Source organism: Barbus barbus, assembly GCF_936440315.1.
Source record: "Barbus barbus genome assembly, chromosome: 39".
Classification (NCBI taxonomy): domain Eukaryota; kingdom Metazoa; phylum Chordata; class Actinopteri; order Cypriniformes; family Cyprinidae; genus Barbus; species Barbus barbus.
Genome location: NC_136717.1, coordinates 20,008,935 through 20,028,021, shown reverse-complemented (window position 1 = coordinate 20,028,021; position 19,087 = coordinate 20,008,935). Strand labels below are relative to the sequence as shown.

General features: G+C 38.6%; 2 protein-coding genes across 2 annotated transcripts in view; both read right to left on the bottom strand.

Annotated features, from left to right (window-relative positions):
* The window catches only part of LOC306859031 (scavenger receptor cysteine-rich type 1 protein M130-like), a gene marked incomplete at both ends in the record, with an annotated part of 44,425 nt that overhangs the window by 9,001 nt on the left and 16,337 nt on the right, over positions 1-19,087 (bottom strand). Inside the window, 5 exons of the mRNA XM_079399840.1 lie at positions 4,240-4,302; positions 4,430-4,495; positions 4,777-4,842; positions 5,873-5,932; positions 6,133-6,216. Coding sequence (XP_079255966.1) covers positions 4,240-4,302; positions 4,430-4,495; positions 4,777-4,842; positions 5,873-5,932; positions 6,133-6,216 — 339 coding nt within the window. The remainder of the gene's footprint in view (positions 1-4,239; positions 4,303-4,429; positions 4,496-4,776; positions 4,843-5,872; positions 5,933-6,132; positions 6,217-19,087) is intronic.
* On the bottom strand, positions 6,311-18,501 carry LOC306858493 (scavenger receptor cysteine-rich type 1 protein M130-like; the record flags this gene model as incomplete). Its single annotated transcript, XM_079399059.1, has 9 exons — positions 6,311-6,524; positions 6,702-6,942; positions 7,445-7,747; positions 7,902-8,219; positions 8,296-8,619; positions 8,840-9,154; positions 9,675-9,989; positions 13,842-14,174; positions 18,420-18,501. The coding sequence occupies 9 exons, from the start codon at positions 18,499-18,501 to the stop codon at positions 6,311-6,313; spliced, it is 2,445 nt and encodes an 814-aa protein (XP_079255185.1).

Below are 19,087 nucleotides of genomic sequence, written 5' to 3'. Positions count from 1 at the left end.
CATACACACTGTTAAATGTAATCCACCTAACACTAATTTTGTTTATTTTCTTTCTGTTTTTTTAAACAAACAAAATACTTTGTGCTCAGCTTCTGTTCCTCTTCAAGAGACACTCACTTAGGGCCCCTCAGTGCCCCTAAAATAAGTGAGTGAGTGAGTGAGAGAGAGAGAGAAAGAGAGAGAGCAACTCACAGCCTCCAATCACACACACTGTTACCTTATTAGACAGAACAGAGGAAATCATCAAACAACTTCACTGACAAATCAGAAGAAGCATTTATTATTTTCACCATATACTGCATATCAAAAGAATGACAGCACTAATGAACAGGATGCCTCCTACACAGCATTTAAGATGCAGATGATGCATTTAAGTCACAAACGGTAAACAGTTTTTTTTCTCTAGGCATTTTAAATTCAAATTTAATATTAAAATAGATCTGATTTAATCTGTGAATACACAATAATTGTACAATATGCAAATATAGCACAAATATAAGCAAATATATATCATTATATTTCATGTTTAAATGTCATTATTATATAGTAACTTTTATTAGAGCAATAAGACTGGATCTGGAACTTTATGGCTGACAATTGTGACTTTACGTCTTGCAATGGTGTCCCTCTATTTTGACCCAACTTCAACTGCAAATTTCTCACAACGTGACTTTATAACTCACAACTGCCGCTTTATTTATGGCAATGTGATTGATAACAGCAATTTATTAATCTCACATATTCTCCCCTAACTTGAGCACACTCTCTTTTACTCCGTCTCATAATACCTATAACTGATTATAAGCACATTTACCAGTTCAAATGCATACAGGAAGACACTCACTCACACACACACAAACAAACACACCAGGGGCATAAAATAGTCACACATGATACAGGAGACTTGAAAGCTTTCAGAGAGAGGAAGCACTCCAGGATAATTACAGCATCAACACCTGCTGAGATGCAGAGACTGATAACTGCTCACTTCAAACTCATCATTTGATTTTCTTCTTACAAGAAATAAAGAAAAATTCTTTAAAAATTGTTACACCAAGCAAATAACATCATTTATACACCATGACTGGTAAACAAGTATCTCATTCCATTTTCTCAGTTTATAGACTTCGATCATTATGCTCAACCATTTAAAACCTGTTAACCAAAAAATTATATATATTTAAAAAATAATAATTTATAGGAATGCATATCTTTATAAATAATTACAAAATATAATTTCCAAACTCCCAAATTTAGGATCAATTTGCAACCCATTCAAGTATATAAATTCTTTTAAATTTGAAAGGTAATTGTTAGCAAAATGGCAAACATCACACAAATCAATGTCTAATTGTAAATAACCCGCTTGCATTCACTATAGCAGCTTGTGTGTTGAATGTGGCAATGCGCTATTCAACCACAAGATAGAAGCAAAACGCTATTTAGTCTAAAGTTAGGCCCTGTCCCAAATGAAACACTTGCGGTCATACGAACTCCAACACGCCACGGCGTGCGCGTGTCTGTTAAATCCACGAGACCTGCGGGTGCTGGATTTATCGATCGGAAACTTCTGAACCAAGTGTGTTTGAAACATCATATTAGCATATGTACAGTGTTTGATCCGCTAAAAAAACTTTTGAACAGAATGAAGATGTCCAAATTTTTCTTATTTTGTAGAAATATAATTTTTTTTCCATTTAGTTCTGCCCTTCGGAAGCAACAGAAGCTACTTGCATGTTTCCTGGAAGACAAATTAAGTACAATTTAGTAATTTACCTTGATCTTCAAATTCAAAAAGTTTTTCAATTGAAAAAAAAAGTCCCTCAATTGTCCTCAGTGTGAAAAGGTGGATCTCAAAATCATACAGTCACTGCACTACACCAACCCTACACCTAAACTTAGCCCTCACAGGAGACTTTGTGCATTTTTAGATTTTCAGAAAAACACCATTTAGTATGTTTTTTAAGCCTTTTGAATTACGGGGACATAGGCAGTGTCCTCATAAACCACCTTCATATTGTAATACCTCTGTCATACCCATGTCATTATACAAATTTGCGTCCTCATAAACCACATAAACATGCACACACGCACACGTGCACACGCACACACACACACACACACACACACAAAACAAAAAATAGTAACAGGAAGCACTCCAGGATATTTACAGCATCAACACCTGCTGAGATATAGAGACTGATAAATGCTCACTTTAAACTTAAATTTAAAACAAGGAATGAAGCAAACGTGATCATTCAAACTTTATAAAATTAAAATTTGGGCAAACAGCTTCCAGCGATTTAAATGTATTTATTACAGAAATACAAGTATTTTGGCCAGTTGCCCCTCAGAATGTCTTGACTTTCTTGGGTCTTTCCAACGGCAATCCACACATCATAATTTTATTTAATTTTAATGATAATATTTCATTGATGAATTATTTTAATTGTCCAACATTTTAATTGTCCACAAAAATCTGTCAAATCAGTTTTAAACTGTGTTTAAAAAAAAAAAAAAAAAAACCTACTGTAAGGGCTTGTGCGTTGATGTAGTAATCCCTTACTCACGCATTAGATGGCAGCAAAAATATCATGGGCAGCCAATGAGCATTTATTACTGCAGTGTGCAGTACTCAAGATGTTAGAAGGTCATGACCCCTACTTATTTATGACTCCTCCCCCACATCATCATAATCTGATGTGTCAAGCTGTGTTCCACATTACAATGTGAGGTTTTATTTCACATGTGTATCAGAGGGAGATCAGGAGGAGTATGATGATGTGAAGAACAACAATGAAGATGAGATAAACCTGTTAATTATATTTGTCTCATCTTTGGTATCTTATAAACTATAAAATAATAATGTTCTGATTTAAATTAAAATTTTAAATGTTAATTGGTTTTGTTTATTATTGTAGATTTTCTGCTAAGGGGACCGGACAACTGCACTGCATCAAAGGGACGATGGACGGGACGGGCCATAAACCATCAGGGCCAGGGCATTAAAAATAGGTCGTGGATGGGTATTCCGACATGACAATGACTCAAACACACGGCCAAGGCAACAAAGGAGTGGCTCAAGAAGAAGCACATTAAGGTCCTGGAGTGGCCTAGCCAGTCTCCAGACCTTAATCCCATAGAAAATCTGTGGAGGGAGTTGAAGGTTCGAGTTGCCAAACGTCAGCCTCAAAACCTTAATGACTTGGGAGGGGTTATACAAAGAGGAGTGGGACAAAAGCCCTTCTGAGATGTGTGCAAACCTGGTGGCCAACTACAAGAAACTTCTGACCTTGTGATTGCCAACAAGGGTTTTGCCACCAAGTACTAAGTCATGTTTTGCGAAGGGGTCAAATACTTATTTCACATATTACAATGCATATCAATTTATAACTTTTATGAAATGCGTTTTTCTGGATTTTTTTGTTGTTGTTGTTGTTGTTATTCTGTCTCTCACTGTACAAATAAACCTACCATTAAAATTATAGACTGATAATTTATTTTTCAGTGGGCAAACGTACAAATCAGCAGGGGATCAAATAATTTTCCCCCCACTGTATGTACATTATTATTTTAATGAAGACGATTACTAATAATCATAAGTTTTTGACAGCAGCAGCAGCAACATCAAATATGTGATCAACTAATTCATAATTACATTATTATTATTATACTATATTGAGAAGTATTTAATGACAACAACAAATAAGTTTTGGTAAATGGTAAAAAAACAGAAATCATAAGACAATTACATATAAATTGATCAAGTGTTAGGAATTTTTTTTTTTTGTTGTTGTTTTTTTGTTCTAAGTATACATGACAGAACAATTGGATTACAAAATCAATGTGATATATTTTTTCTAAATATTGTTTCTGGCTAAAGGTCATTGATTTAAGTACATATACAAAATGTAACAAACAATTGGATTGTAGCGAACACACAGTATATAAGAGCACAAACACTTTAAAAGGATTTGAGGCAGTGGGTGTGCTTTCAGTTATTCAGTCCCTTCATGTTTTCTTGGCACCTCCTCCACATCATCATAGTCTGTTATTAGAAAACAAAAGCATATTAACGCATCAATATATGCTTATAAAATAGTATTAAAATCAACACATCAATATTAGCAGTGACATTAAATGAGGTATTGTGACCACAAAAAAATTAAAACACAAAGCAATTATTAAAACTCAAAAATTCAGTTTAAGGTAAAAAAAAAAAAAGTGCCAATAACGTACCAAACATGTCACTCACATATACCTCGACATTCTTCAGATCATCATACTCCTCCTGAACACCCTCTGATAATATAAATGTCTATTATTAATTACACAAGATTACATATATGCAACTATAATTTGAAGAAAAACTAAAGAAAAAAATGCAACTATGTTTGTATGTACAAGGGTGAAATTTGACACCCCCTACCTGCATTATTATCATTGCAGAACTGTGGTACAATAACAACATCATCATAGTTTACTGGTAAGTCATCTACAACAAAACAATGAAAAATGCAATGCAGTCATTAAGTGTACAAAACTAGATGCATATGCCTAATTAAAATGCATATAAATCAAGTGTTAAAACTTGTAGAAATAATTATAAAAATAATATTAACCTGTACTATGATAATGTTTAAGTCCAACAGTGATTATATCATCATAATTCTCAGGTGTGACTTGTTGCTCTTCTAAATGAGTTAATAGAAAAGACAGTATAAATAGAGGCCCAGTATGTCATTTAATTCAGTCAAATCAGTTGAAGTCACTGACCTGTTGGGCTGTTAGTGGTGGTGGCGTCATTATAGTAGTCAGGTGTGACTCCTAGTGGAGAACTTGCTTAAAACAACATAGATGAACAAAACATACAATAAATCCTTTCTGAATGGTGTATACAACTCTGCTAAGACAACTTGCCAAGTTAATGTTTTTAGTTAATTTAATATTTTATATTTGACATTCATTACTACAGAGCCCTTGAAGGGACATGGTGGTGGGAAGAAAAAATATTTTTCAAATGTTTTGCAGTCCCTCGAGAAACTTTTGCATTCTCTCACAAAACTTTTGATTTCTCTTGGAAATATATTTGCATTCTCTCGCAAAACCAGTTCCTGTTTACAGCTTGCAGTGATCCATACAGCTCCGTATGTTCACAATGGAGTGATTCATAGAGTTTTATTTTTAACTTGGACTCAAATAAAGAAATACTTCAGTGCTTAGTTCAAGGCACGGTTTTGGGACTTTCTAAAACTCTTAATGTGGCTTAATGTTTTAAAACAGTGACATTGGAGGACCAAATTCGATAATAATAAATACTAAAAAAAATATTAGGCTAATATTAATAACATTATTAATAATATTACTATTAATAAAGCAGAATAACCCAGAATATGAATGCAACTCCCTGCACGTTAAGCTTTTTCTCCCCCATAGAAAACGCTTAGGCTATATGAACAAATACGGTGATTTTTTTATAAAATACCAAATCTGATTACAGTTTATATTCCACACAGAAAAGCAGATGAGCCCAGAACGGAACAGCTTGCAGTGGTTCATAAAACGCTTAACGCGGCCTAATGAAGATGATAAAAAAAAGATCAAATATGCTATAGCCCATTATATATGTATTAAAAATATGTACTGTGTACATGCAAGCCCAAAATATGAGCTGAACTGCACGATAAACGTTTTCTCCCCCATAGAAAACGCAAAAGGGAACGCAAATATCTTTGAGAGAACGCAAAAAATACTTTTTCCTCCCACCCCAAATTTTTTTCACTCACCCTGAATTTTTCCCACCACCATGTCCCTTAAAGGGCTCCGTACATTTCTGTATATAGCAAGTAACATAATATTTCAGTCCTCTAACCTGAAAGAAGCTCATCAGCCTCTTCATATCCAGAATGCTGTTCTGCAGAAAGGACACTTCCTGTTATGGAGATTAGAACCATCAGATGCATGTTCACAATCAAAAATCAGCTAAAATCCCCACTTTTAAATTACAATTTCAAATAGCGCACAAAAAAATGTATCCACAAATGAATCAGTGTGATTTACTCCACACACCCCTCTAAATAAATTGATGACCCTGTTAAACTCCACAAATCAGAAACTATGACAGTTACTCACCCCTCTGAGTGAAGTGATTGTGTCTGCGCTGAATCTCCTCATAAACGGCCTCAGTCGTCGTCCTGTGTCTCCTCTTAGAGAGAGCTGTGAGTGTAGACAGACAAACCTGCTGTCAGTTCACAACACATGACTGATCACACACTGAATAAGACACAATATGACAGTGTCTGGATCTCTCCTACCTCTCCTCATCACTCTGTTCTGCTGAATCAGTATAAGCAGTGGCACTAAGAGCAGTAAGAGCACAACTCCCAGTACAATCACAAGCACTGGGGGGACGGAGAGAGACGCTGCTGGAGGAGTTTGTGGAGGAGAGACTGATGTTGAGCGAACTGGAGGAGAAGCTGATGTTGTTGTTGCAGGAGTAGTGGACACTAACACATCTGGGAAATCTGAGAAAAGAGACAAACATTAACACTCATGCAAATTTTTGATATAAATAAACAAATATTATTGCACTAAAATTAGCAAATATTTTGAAGTGTTTGTTGTGACCTGCACAGGTGAGTCCAGCGTGCTCTTTGTGGGAGCAGTCAGTGTGGTTTTTCAGGGAGAGAGGACAGTCCCACAGGTGAATCTCATTCCCTCTGCACTCGACTCTGTTCAGCCACACAACACCTTCACCAGCACCAAAGACTGAATTCCCATCAGCCCTCAGTGCTGCTCCACAACCCAGCTGCCTGCAGACCACCTGAGCATCGCTGATGTCCCACTGATCATCACAGACTGAGCCCCACACAGCGTTATGATACACCTCCAGCCTCCCAGAGCACCGGCCCTTACCTCCACTCAGTCTGAGAGCTAGACGTTCTAAATTATATAGACAAGTCAACACATTATCAGCAGCATAGTATTGTTAGAACAGCAGCACCAGTGTGCGGTGCATGAGATCAAATGCTCCCAGAACACAATTACATTGATACATTACATACAGGAGGTATGGACCAATGTCAGTGCTGGAGAGCCACAGTACTACAAAGTTCAGCTTCAACCCTAATCAAACACACCTGAACCTACTAATCAAGGTCTACTAGAAAGCTACAGGCAGGTGAGTTTTTGTCAAGGTTGGAGCAAAACTCTGAAGGACTATGGCTCTCCAGGATCGACATTGACCACCCCTGACATACAGTATGAGTGTTAAGATATTCTATGCCATCAAATGAACTTACCTGAACACTGTCTCTGGTGGGGAAATGTGGACCAAGTCAAATAGCTTTGAGGGGACTCACTTTTCTGTTCTGTAATTAATGGAAGTTTATATTATATTATATTATATTATATTAGATTATTAGATTAGATTAGATTATAATACCTGAACAGGTGATTGTGGCCACTTCATCCCAATTGCAGTCATTCTGTCCCCAGGGTAAAGATGGACAGTGCCACAGACTTGAATCATGTGGTCGACATTTCACTTCATCCAGCCAGTTACGAGCTGATTTCACTCTTGCTATAGAATTGGAAAAAGCACCAGATCTTCCACAGTTCAGCTCTTGACAGATCAGACTCGCTGTGTCTCTGTCCATCTGGTTCCAGCACACATTTCCCCAGGATCCATTGTAGAAAACCTCCACATTCCCTTCACAGCCCTCAGTTAACCTGATCTCTTTAAACTCTAGATGTAAACAGGAGCATATACTCAGCTTTCACAATACAATGTTTTGACCCACAGTTTTTTTTTTTATTCTTTTTTTTCAACCACCTGTAATAGTTTGTTGAGATATGTGCGCACTACTTTAAATACACTTTTTGTCCCCACAACTGTTTACCTGAGCACACAACTCCTACATCCTCCTTGTGATTACAGTCATGTTTTCCCCAGCCTGGAGAAGAGCAGCTCCACAGGGACGTCTCATTCCCCTCACACTCCACCTCATCCAGCCATATGGGTCCAGAACCAGGACCAAACCAGGCTGGTACCTGCTGGTTACTGAGGGCCACTCCACACTGCAGCTGTCTGCACACCACATGGGCATCTTTAATATCCCAGGAGTCATCACACACTGTCCCCCATGAGCCGCTGTGAAAAACCTCCAGCCTCCCTGCACAGTCTCCCCCAGAACCCAGCAGCCTGATGGACCCGCGACCTGATATTCAGAGAAAGAAAAACATATTATTGATCATGAACAACTGAAGAATCTGCTCAGATGTTGTTTTTCTCACCAAGGCAGGTGATTGACAGCTGTTGTGTGGAGCTGCAGTTGAGAGTTTGTGGAGAGCTGCAGTTCCCCAGATGAGCTTCACTCCCAGAGCACTGGAAGCCCGTCACACACTCATGACTGTGTTCAGGACTGGATGAAGAGGAGCCGTAGAAGTTCAGCACAGAGCCACAGCCCAGCTGTCTGCAGACCACAGAGGATTCAGTGAGACTCCAGGAGTCCAGCAGAACTCTCCTCCAGACCTGATGGATGAAAACTTCCAGCTCCCCCTCACACTGTCTCTCTCCAGACAACTGCACCAGACCATCATGAAGAGACAGAGAGGAACCTGTAGAGAAGAACTGTTTTACAAAAATTTTGCAAGTCTGAGAATACGATTTACATTCAGAAATGAATAATGAGACGAGAGCATTAATATTTTAGACTGAAATTAATGTTTGAAATACATGTAGTGAGATGAATATTGCATTTTTATTATTGAGTCTCTCAGCAGCATAAATAAATCATCATCAGTAAGTATCAGTAAATCGCACAGTTAATGGACTCACTAGAGCAGATGACTCCAACATCTCGTCTATGAGAACATTCAGCTCGACTCCATGAAGAGATGGAACATTCTGAGAGTTTTGTTTCATTCCCATCACAATCAAACACATCAGCCCAGATTTCACCACTTCCCTCTCCAAACCAGTCTGATCCCACAACAGACACAGCAATCCCACAATTTAGCTGTCTACAGAGGACACTGGCAGCTCTCATATCCCAGCATGCATCACACACTGTGCCCCACTCATTGAGGAACTGAAGCTCCACTCTTCCAGAACAAGAGTCTAAACCATTTACCAGTCTGAGATCTGTGTAACCTGGACAAAAAAAAATTCTCATTATGAAAAAATCATATAACATATGTTGATTGAGAAAATCTTTTTCTTTATGTGTGTGACATCGTCAAATAATTATTTACTTTTCAGTAACAATGCAAAAAAAACAACTTAGGGAATAACTTATATAATTATAATAAAATATATTTAAAGTTATAGGATACCCAAATATTAGAGTTCTGTCATCATTTACTCTCCCTCCACTTCTTCCAAACTTGTATGAGTTTCTTTCTTCTGTTAAACACAGAATAAAGTATTTTGAAGAATGTTGGTAACTGAAGAGTTGATGTTAGCCATTGACCTCCATAGTACTTTTTTCATTACAATGGAAGTCAAGAGCTACCATCACCAGTTTGGTTACCAACATACAGGTTTGCAACAACTTCAGGGTGAGTAAACAATCACATAATTTCCCTTTTTGGGTGAACTATTACTTTAAGATTGATTATAGTAAATCTTCCAATACAAATAAAGGAAGAGACACTGAATATTGATTCTTTACCAGAACATTTCAAGACCACATTATTGTCACTGCTGCAGTTGTGTTTGTGTGATGATGATATTGAACAGAATGAAATCTGAGATTCATTTCCTCTACACTGAATCTCTTGTGTCCACATTTGAGTGTCTCCTTTGCCAAAAGCAGCTGATCCCAGCACCTGTACAGGAGCCCCACAGTCCAGCTCTCTACACACAACCTCTGCATCCTGCTGGTCAAAGGCAGCATCACACACTGACATCCACGTCTGATCATGAAGTATCTCTAGCCTCCCAGAGCACAGGTGAAATCCAGCAGCAAGTCTGGAAGGCTTATGACCTGTTTATATTGCATGAGCCACAGTGCACAGTATAGAAAACACATATAATACAGACGTAATGCAGATAAAACATGTAACAATACAGCTATGTTAGTATACAAAATGTTTTCCTCATAAAACACAATAATTCTTTGCATAAACATGAATCCATGGCCAAGAAGTAGGGAAAAAATACTTAAAGGGATAGTTCACCCAAAAATGAAAATTCTGTCATTAATTTCTCACCCTCATGTAGTTCCAAACCCGTAAGACCTCTGTTCATCTTCGGAACACAAATTAAGATATTGTTGATGGAATCTGAGAGGTCTCTGACCCTCCCACAGACAGCAAGTGTCCTTACATGATCAAGGTCCAGAAACGTAGCAAGGAGATTGGTAAAATAATCCATGTGACATCAGGGGTTCAAAGCGTGGCGCCGCTGACAGGATATGCTGTTTACATTCAGTGGATACTCTCCAAAATGGCACCAGGTTGACGCGGAAGAGACAAATTGTTGAATAAAGTCGTTATTTTTTTTTCTTTTGCGCACAAAAAGTATTCTCATAGCTTCGTAAAATTACGGTTGAACCCCCTGATGTCACATGGATTTTTTTACCGATGTCCTTGCTACGTTTCTGGACCTTGATCATGTAAGGACACTTGCTGTCTATGGGAGGGTCAGAGAGCTCATGGGATGAATCAAAAATATCTTAATTTGTGTTCCGAAGATGAACGAAAATCTTACGAGTTTGGAACGGCATGAGGGTGGGTAATTAATTACAGAATTTTAATTTTTGTGTGAACTAACCCTTTAACGCTTAGAAGTACACCATTATTTACCTGAACAGATGACCCCCGCATTTGAATTGGGAGTACATCTATTTATGCTCCATCCTGATGACCTACAGTTCTTCAGTGTAGACTCTGATCCAATACATAATACAGCACTCATCCAGATCGGTCCTGATCCTTGCCCAAAGTTATCATCTGTCAGAGCATCGACAGATTCTCCACAGTCCAGCTCTCTACACACCACTCTGGCTTCAGACATATCCCAGAAATCACCACACACTGTTCCCCACTGACCTCTATGAAAAACCTCCACTCTACCAGCACAGCGACTGTTACCACCAAGCAACCTCACATTCTTTCTCTCTAAGTAACAAAAGAATACAGAGAGAAACTAGGAGTAAAATGTAGAATATTAAAAAGATATTACTCTCATTTTACTTTATTTCTTACCAGCACAGAACAACCCCTGGAAATGATCATCTGAACAATGGTTTTTATAAAGTGATGTTGGACAGAGGTGAATCTGAGACTCATTTCCTCTGCACTGAATCTCTTGTGTCCACATCTGAGTGTCTTCTTTGTCAAAAGCAGCTGATCCCAGCACCTGTACAGGAGCCCCACAGTCCAGCTCTCTACACACAACCTCTGCATCCTGCTGGTCAAAGGCAGCGTCACACACTGACATCCACGTCTGATCATGAAGTATCTCTAACCTCCCAGAGCAACTTGTGTTTCCAATAAGTCTGGCACCTGAAGTAGCAAGAGATAAGAAATTTGCCTATCCTGCATGTGTTTTGATTGTGGGGAAATTCATCCTCATCTTAATCGAAATCCTTATGAATTCCTTTCTTTTCATGGAACACAAAAAAGAGAATATTTCTGAATATCCTGGCCAGTCTTTTCAATATAATTTAAGTGAATTAAGAATGGGGCTGTAAAAGCACCAAAGTGACAAAAAAAAATACCCTCCATACCTTGTGCTCCACAGAAGAAAGTCATTCTGGTTTGGTTTGGCATGAGGGTAAATAAAGTATTCTCATTTTTGTTTAACTACCCCTTTCAGGCAGGTGGATCATGAGTAACATAAAACAGAGTGGGCTTTGGAGCAGCTTACCTGAACAGATGACTCCTGCATCTTTAGTATGATCACAGAGATATGAACCCCATTGTACTGATCCACAATTCTTAAGTGTAGACTCTGATCCAGTACATAACTTGCGATCTGGCCAGATTGCTCCTGATCCTGATTCAAAATGAGCATCAACCAGAACATCTACAGGTTCTCCACAGTCCAGCTCTCTGCACACCACTGCAGCATCAGCCATATCAAAGTCAATACCACACACTGTTCCCCACTGACCTCTATGAAGAACCTCCACTCTACCAGCACAGCGACTGTGACCACCAACCAACCTCACTCTCATATCGTCTATATAATAAATGTAGAGAGATAGAAAAAAGATACAGACAGAAGGAAGGAAAAAAGTAACACACTAAGATATAAAACTATGGAAGTAATATTTATTAATTCAAGGGACACTCAATTCAACTAATTTCAGTTTATTAAAAGAAAACCCACAGACCTGCACACACCAGTCCAACACTGTATTCATGTGAACAGTTGTTTTCATGTGATAGTGATGTTGGGCAGAGGTGAATCTGAGACTCATTTCCTCTGCACTGAATCTCTTGTGTCCACATCTGAGTGTCTCCTTTGCCAAAAGCAGCAGCTCCCAGCACCTGTACAGGAGCCCCACAGTCCAGCTCTCTACACACAACCTCTGCATCCTGCTGGTCAAAGGCAGCATCACACACTGACATCCACGTCTGATCATGAAGTATCTCTAACCTCCCAGAGCAGCGAGAACCTCCAACCAGCCTGACTTCTAAATAAGTAAACACATATCAACAAAATCATGCCTTATTTTAAAGGTACATAAGAGGACACGTCTCCACCTCCAAGGCCCTGTCCTGAGGTTAATTTGGGGTCTTGCAGAATTGCTATGGCTACTGCTTGTGTATGCCATTGAGGTCCACAGGGCCATTGGGTTTTCCATAGATTTCAATCAGGGTTTTTTTTATGTCAATTATTTTACCAAACAAGAAAGTGAAAACAGTCATGGAATGGGTGCTTTTGGCACATCTGTTTTCTATAATAATACAACACTTTTAATGTACCTGAACATATGACTTGAGCACTCTTATCAAGACATTTGTCAGGCAAATGTACATATCCACATTTCTTAAGTGTAGACTCTGATCCAATACAAATAGCAATTTTCATTAAGACTGGTCTTGATCCTGATCCAAAGTGAGCATCATCCAGAGCATCTACAGGTTCTCCACAGTCCAGCTCTCTACACACCACTGCAGCATCAGCCAAATCCCAACCAGCACCACACACTGTTCCCCACTGACCTCTATGAAGAAGCTCCACTGTACCAGCACAGCGACTAGTACCATTTACCAGTCTCACATTTATTATGCCTAGGAATGTAAGAAACACAGAAAGGAAATAGAAAAGGTAAGTGGAAATTTACATGAAATAGAAATGAAATAAAACTGCTTTGTTGCATTTTGAACTCCTACCAGTACACAGTAAACCAATGTTGAACTCATGAGAACAGTTGTTTTGATGTGATGGTGATGTTGGACAGAAGTGAATCTGAGATTCATTTCCTCTGCACTGAATCTCTTGTGTCCACATCTGAGCGTCTCCTTTGTCAAAAGCAGCTGTTCCCAGCACCTGTACAGGAGCCCCACAGTCCAGCTCTCTACACACAACCTCTGCATCCTGCTGGTCAAAGGCAGCGTCACACACTGACATCCACGTCTGATCATGAAGTATCTCTAACCTCCCAGAGCAGCGAGAACCTCCAACCAGCCTGACTTCTAAATAAAACAATACAAATGTACAAAATAAACAACAGTAAACAAACACATCTTCATTTACAGATACTCAAGATAGCGATAACTGATAAATGTAAAATAATTTGAAAATAAAATAAAAAAATTATAAACCAGTATGTAAGTGCAAAAGTTTTACACAGATAACACTTAGAGTACGTATAGTACTTTACCTGAGCAGATGACCCCAGCATCTTTATTATGATCACAGTTGAATCTATCCCATCCTCCTGACCCACAGTTCTTTAGTGTGGATTCTGATCCAGTACACATGACAAAACTCATCCAGATTGGTCCTGATCCCGGTCCAAAATGAGCATCACCCAGAGCATCTACAGGTTCTCCACAGTTCAGCTCTCTACACACCACTGAAGAATCAGGCATATCCCAGTCATCATCACACACTGTTCCCCACTGACCTCTATGAAGGACCTCCACTCTACCAGCACAGCGACTGTGACCACCGACTAACCTCACATTCACACAATCTATATATTGAGCTGAATCTATGACAGAAAGATGACGGGATTAGAATGAGGATGGGAGAGGAAGAGAAGGAAGAGAAAAATTAATGCATATGGTGACAAAGTGGGGCAACTAGACAAATGGAACACCTACACTTTTACATTTAATATTTCTTTCTTTTTTCTCTGTATCATGCAGTGTATCTAGAAGCTTTTATCTCTTTATCTACAGTATAAGCTTTTATCTCAATTAAGCACAAATCAAGATAGGGAAATAAATAAATAATAAAATAAAATAAAATAGTGCATGCCTCTGGTATTCTGTAAATAAAAAATAAACATGATTAATCATTATTATTATTATCTGAGACACCACAGTAATTGCTTAAAATTATAAGCTTGACTCTGAAATAACATCTCAAAATAACTTCATCTGTTTCATTCCTTATGTACTTACCAGCTGTGATGAGTATTAAAACTGCAGAAAGTAAAATGTGTGTCAGGTATCTTCCCATCATCGTTAGCATGATTAACTCAACACCCAGTACAAGCTTCTCCGCACTGATGATACAGACGTACAGGCATCCTCTCAGCCCCCTTAATGACAGAAAAAGAGGTCCAACACCCTCCAATCACACTCGCTATTACCTTATTAGACACAACAGAGGAAATCATCAAACAACTTCAGTGACAAATCAGAGGACGCTTTTCTGACTTTCTCCATATATATCAAAACTGTCAATGCTGATGAACTCCTCCTCCCCATACATCAAGGAACCTCACTGTGGGGAAGTACACGCACAGATATATATATATATATATATATATATATATATATATATATATATATATATATATATATATATATATATATATATATATATATATATATATATATATATATAAAAGACTTACAGGAGACAGGAAGCTCTCCAGTTTATTTACAGCATCAAAGCCAAACACCTGCAGAGATGAGATAAAAGCACTGATAATTAATGGCATATGTCCTAAAAATGTCTATTAGTGTAAACGTCGATTAGTGCCTATGTTAGCATGACATTAATACATAATAAACTCAACTCTGTAAAATGAATAATATTGTAAAATGGCTTTTTTTAATTAGTTGTTTAAATGTTTATCTTAAAATTTTAAGTAAAAATAAACTTGTGACTAATGTGAAATTTCACCATATATAGTCTACTGTATCAATAGAACATCAGCTCTCAAAATGACTCCTCCATCATATAAAGACACTTCAGTGAGGATGCACACACACACACACAGACACACGTACACAAACACACACACACACACACATACACACACACACACACACACACACAAACACAGTTTATAGACTTCGATCATTATGCTCAACCATTTAAAACCTGTTAACCAAAAAATTATATATATTTAAAAAATAATAATTTATAGGAATACATATCTTTATAAATAATTACAAAATATAATTTCCAAACTCCCAAATTTAGGATAAATGTGCAACCCTGTTACCCATTCAATTAGCAGTAGTATATAAATTGTTTATTAAATTTTAAAGATTATTGTTAGAAAAAATGGTAAATATCACACAAATCAATGTCTAATTGTAAATAAAATGCTTTCTTTCACTATAGCAGCTTGTGTGTTGAATGTGGCAATGCGTTATTCAACCACAAGATGGAAGCAAAACGCTATTTGGTCTAAAAACAGGCCCTGTCCCAAACGAAACACTTCATGTGCACTTGCGGTCTTACGGACTTACAATGGCCGCCGAATGCACATGAAGTGTTCCATTTGGGACAGGGCCTTAGTCTTCCAATAGACTGAAGCAGTGGCATCACTAGGAATTCTGGGCCCTCTGCACTGAATTTGCTATGGGGCCCCTCACGTTCAGTTGGGTGCGCATAGTCCTATGCACTCTGTCACCCTTTTTACTCCACTAGTGATGCCCCTGGATGAAAGCAAAAAACTTTTTGCTCATAAGGGTCTTGTCCTTATGTTACGACAGAAGAGCGCCTGTTGGATGCTTACTGGAACAGAAATTGTTTGGTTCTTTCTGATAATAACAATTCTGAATGTTTTTCTGGTTGAATATACATTTATATTTTAGTAAAATGTTTCAGTAAAAAGCCTAAAATCAAACAAAGCAACAGTGCTTCATCAACAACCAGGTGATAAACCATTGATTTATCAACAATAAATTACGAGAGACATTTTATATATCAGCATAAGGAAAATCTCTTTTTTTTAAGTCATTAAAGAAAAAAACTAATTGGTACAAGTTACAGATGACATTTTTAGCCTTTTGCATTTGTAAGACAGGATGGGGAAAAATAATCACTGAAATTCATCCTGGTCAGTGCTCTCAAAAATACAATCCATCTCTTCTGTGTTTGTGCACTTTACTGATCTTACACTTTTAGGAGTATTTACTTCACAGAGGCTGCGCATAAGATTCTTCACTCTCATCCTCCAGACTAGTTCAAGTTTTAAACAGTTCCATCAACATCTGTCCATAAGCCGTGAATTGGATTGGATTGGATTCAATTTATTGTCATTGCACATGTAGGTACAAGGCAACGAAATGCAATAAAGAAGAAGAAATACAGCATAACATGAGGAAAGAGAGGAGAAAAAAATTGTCCTCACACTACGCTCCTGGACGAGAGTGCAGTGTGAGAACAGACAAAAACCTCAGCATAAAGCACAGTCAACACAGGAACATAACTTGCATAGTAATCCTAATTCAGATGAAACAGCCATCCGGCCAGCAGCCATCACAGCGCAAACACACGGACCCGTTATCACTGACAGGATGAAGCGACAAAGGCGTGGGATGGGGGTAGGGAGGTGTATGAGTGTGTGTATGTGTAAGTTCGTGTGAGTTCGTATGCCTTGAAATCCGTTTCGCCAACACTCCAAACCAGTCGACTCAGTTCGCAGGTTGTGATGCGACATAGCAATTGCCATGGAAACGACCTTGGACAGAGCACAAGCGCCCGACAATAACAAGGTGTTTGATGGGGGGAGGGAATGGAAGAAAGAGCGTCTCCCTGCAGTATTCACCGGAGAGTTGATACCAGAGCGGCCTTGCCAAGCCGTTCTGTTGTGGGAAGCCGGAAAGAGATAAGATTGTTTTGTTTTAGGGCGAACAGCTGTCTTCCAGTTTCACAGCTATTCTCATTGTCCATTCTGATCTGCTTGTCCATCAATTTTTCTTTCCAAAGCCGAGAGCTTAGCCGTGATCGAATCCATCTCTGCCTACAGCCTCCATCATGACGGGCAGCCTTGAGAGGTTTTGGATAGCCAGTCCCGTCTCCTTAATTTTCTGATAATTTAGGGCAACGCCTAATCCAAATAGCAGAAACCCAGTTATCATTGTTCCGAATAAGAAGATGTCTTCAATGTCCTCCACGGAGAGAGCCGCCAGACACACGACCCGCCATCTCTCCCATGCGTCCATCGTGTAGCCAGCAGCAAACGTCCCAGCGGGACATTCCGGTTCTCCAGATCCCGCTTTCCTAGTCGAGAAGATGGTGTCAATTGCGTTAAGAGACCAGTTGATCAGATCCATAATTACGGTTTTGTAAATAGTGCAGCGAGAGTCTCTTAAGAAGGACAGGACAATACAAGAGAGCAAGCAGGGAAGTTCAGGAGGGAGGGAGGGAAGAAAAATGCGACCGCCTTCGAACAGAGCCAAACGAGAAAAATCTGCACAGAATCAGCACAGAACTCACAGAATCAGCACAGAATCAGCACAGAACTCCAGCTCAAATTAGATCAGACATCCACAGATGAAATAATTAGTCTTGAGTGTCTCCTTTATCAAAAGCAGCTGTTCCCAGCACCTGTACAGGAGCTCCACAGTCCAGCTCTCTACACACAACCTCTGCATCCTGCTGGTCAAAGGCAGCGTCACACACTGACATCCACGTCTGATCATGAAGTATCTCTAACCTCCCAGAGCAGCGAGAACCTTCAACCAGCCTGACTTCAAAATAAAACAACACAAATAAACCAAATAAACAACAACAAAGAAACATTCATCTACAGATACTTAAAATAGTGATAACTTACAACTTATGTAAGTATTAGAAACCAATATGTAAGCGCAAAAGTCTTACACAGATTTTACTTAGAGTATGTACAGTACTTTACCTGAGCAGATGACTCCAGCATCTTTACTATGATCACAGTTGTGTCTATCCCATCCTCCTGACCCACAGTTCTTTAGTGTGGATTCTGATCCCCTACATATAAGAAAACTCATCTAGATTCGTCCTGAACCTGGTCCAAAATGAGCATCACCCAGAGCATCTACAGGTTCTCCACAGTCCAGCTCTCTACACACCACTGCAGCATCAGGCATATCCCAGCTATCGTCACACACAGTTCCCCACTGACCTCTATGAAAAACCTCCACTCTACCAGCACAGCGACTGTGACCACCAACCAACCTCACATTCACACTATATTGAGCTGAATCTATGACAAAAAGATTATGGGATTAGAATGAGGGTGGGAGAGGAAGAGAAAAATTAATGCATACGGTGAAAAAGTGAGGCAATTATACAAATGGAACAGCTAAGCTTTTTAATTTAATATTTCTTCCTTTTTTCGCTGTATCATGCAGTGTATTTCTCTCTATATAAACTTTTATATCAATTAAGCACAAATCAATATGAGAAAAAAATAATAAACAGTAAAAAACTGTGTTTTGGTATTCTGTAAAGAACAAATAAACATGATTAGGCATACTACACCATCTTCTTTTTCTTCTTCTTCTTATTATTATTATCTGAGACACCACATAAGTTACTTATAAATAAGCTTGACTGTGCTCCGAGAGAACATCTGAAAATAACTTCATCTGTTTCATTCCTTGTGTACTTACCAGCTGTGGTGAGTATTAAAACTGCAGAAAGTAAAATGAATGTCAGGCATCTTCCTATAAT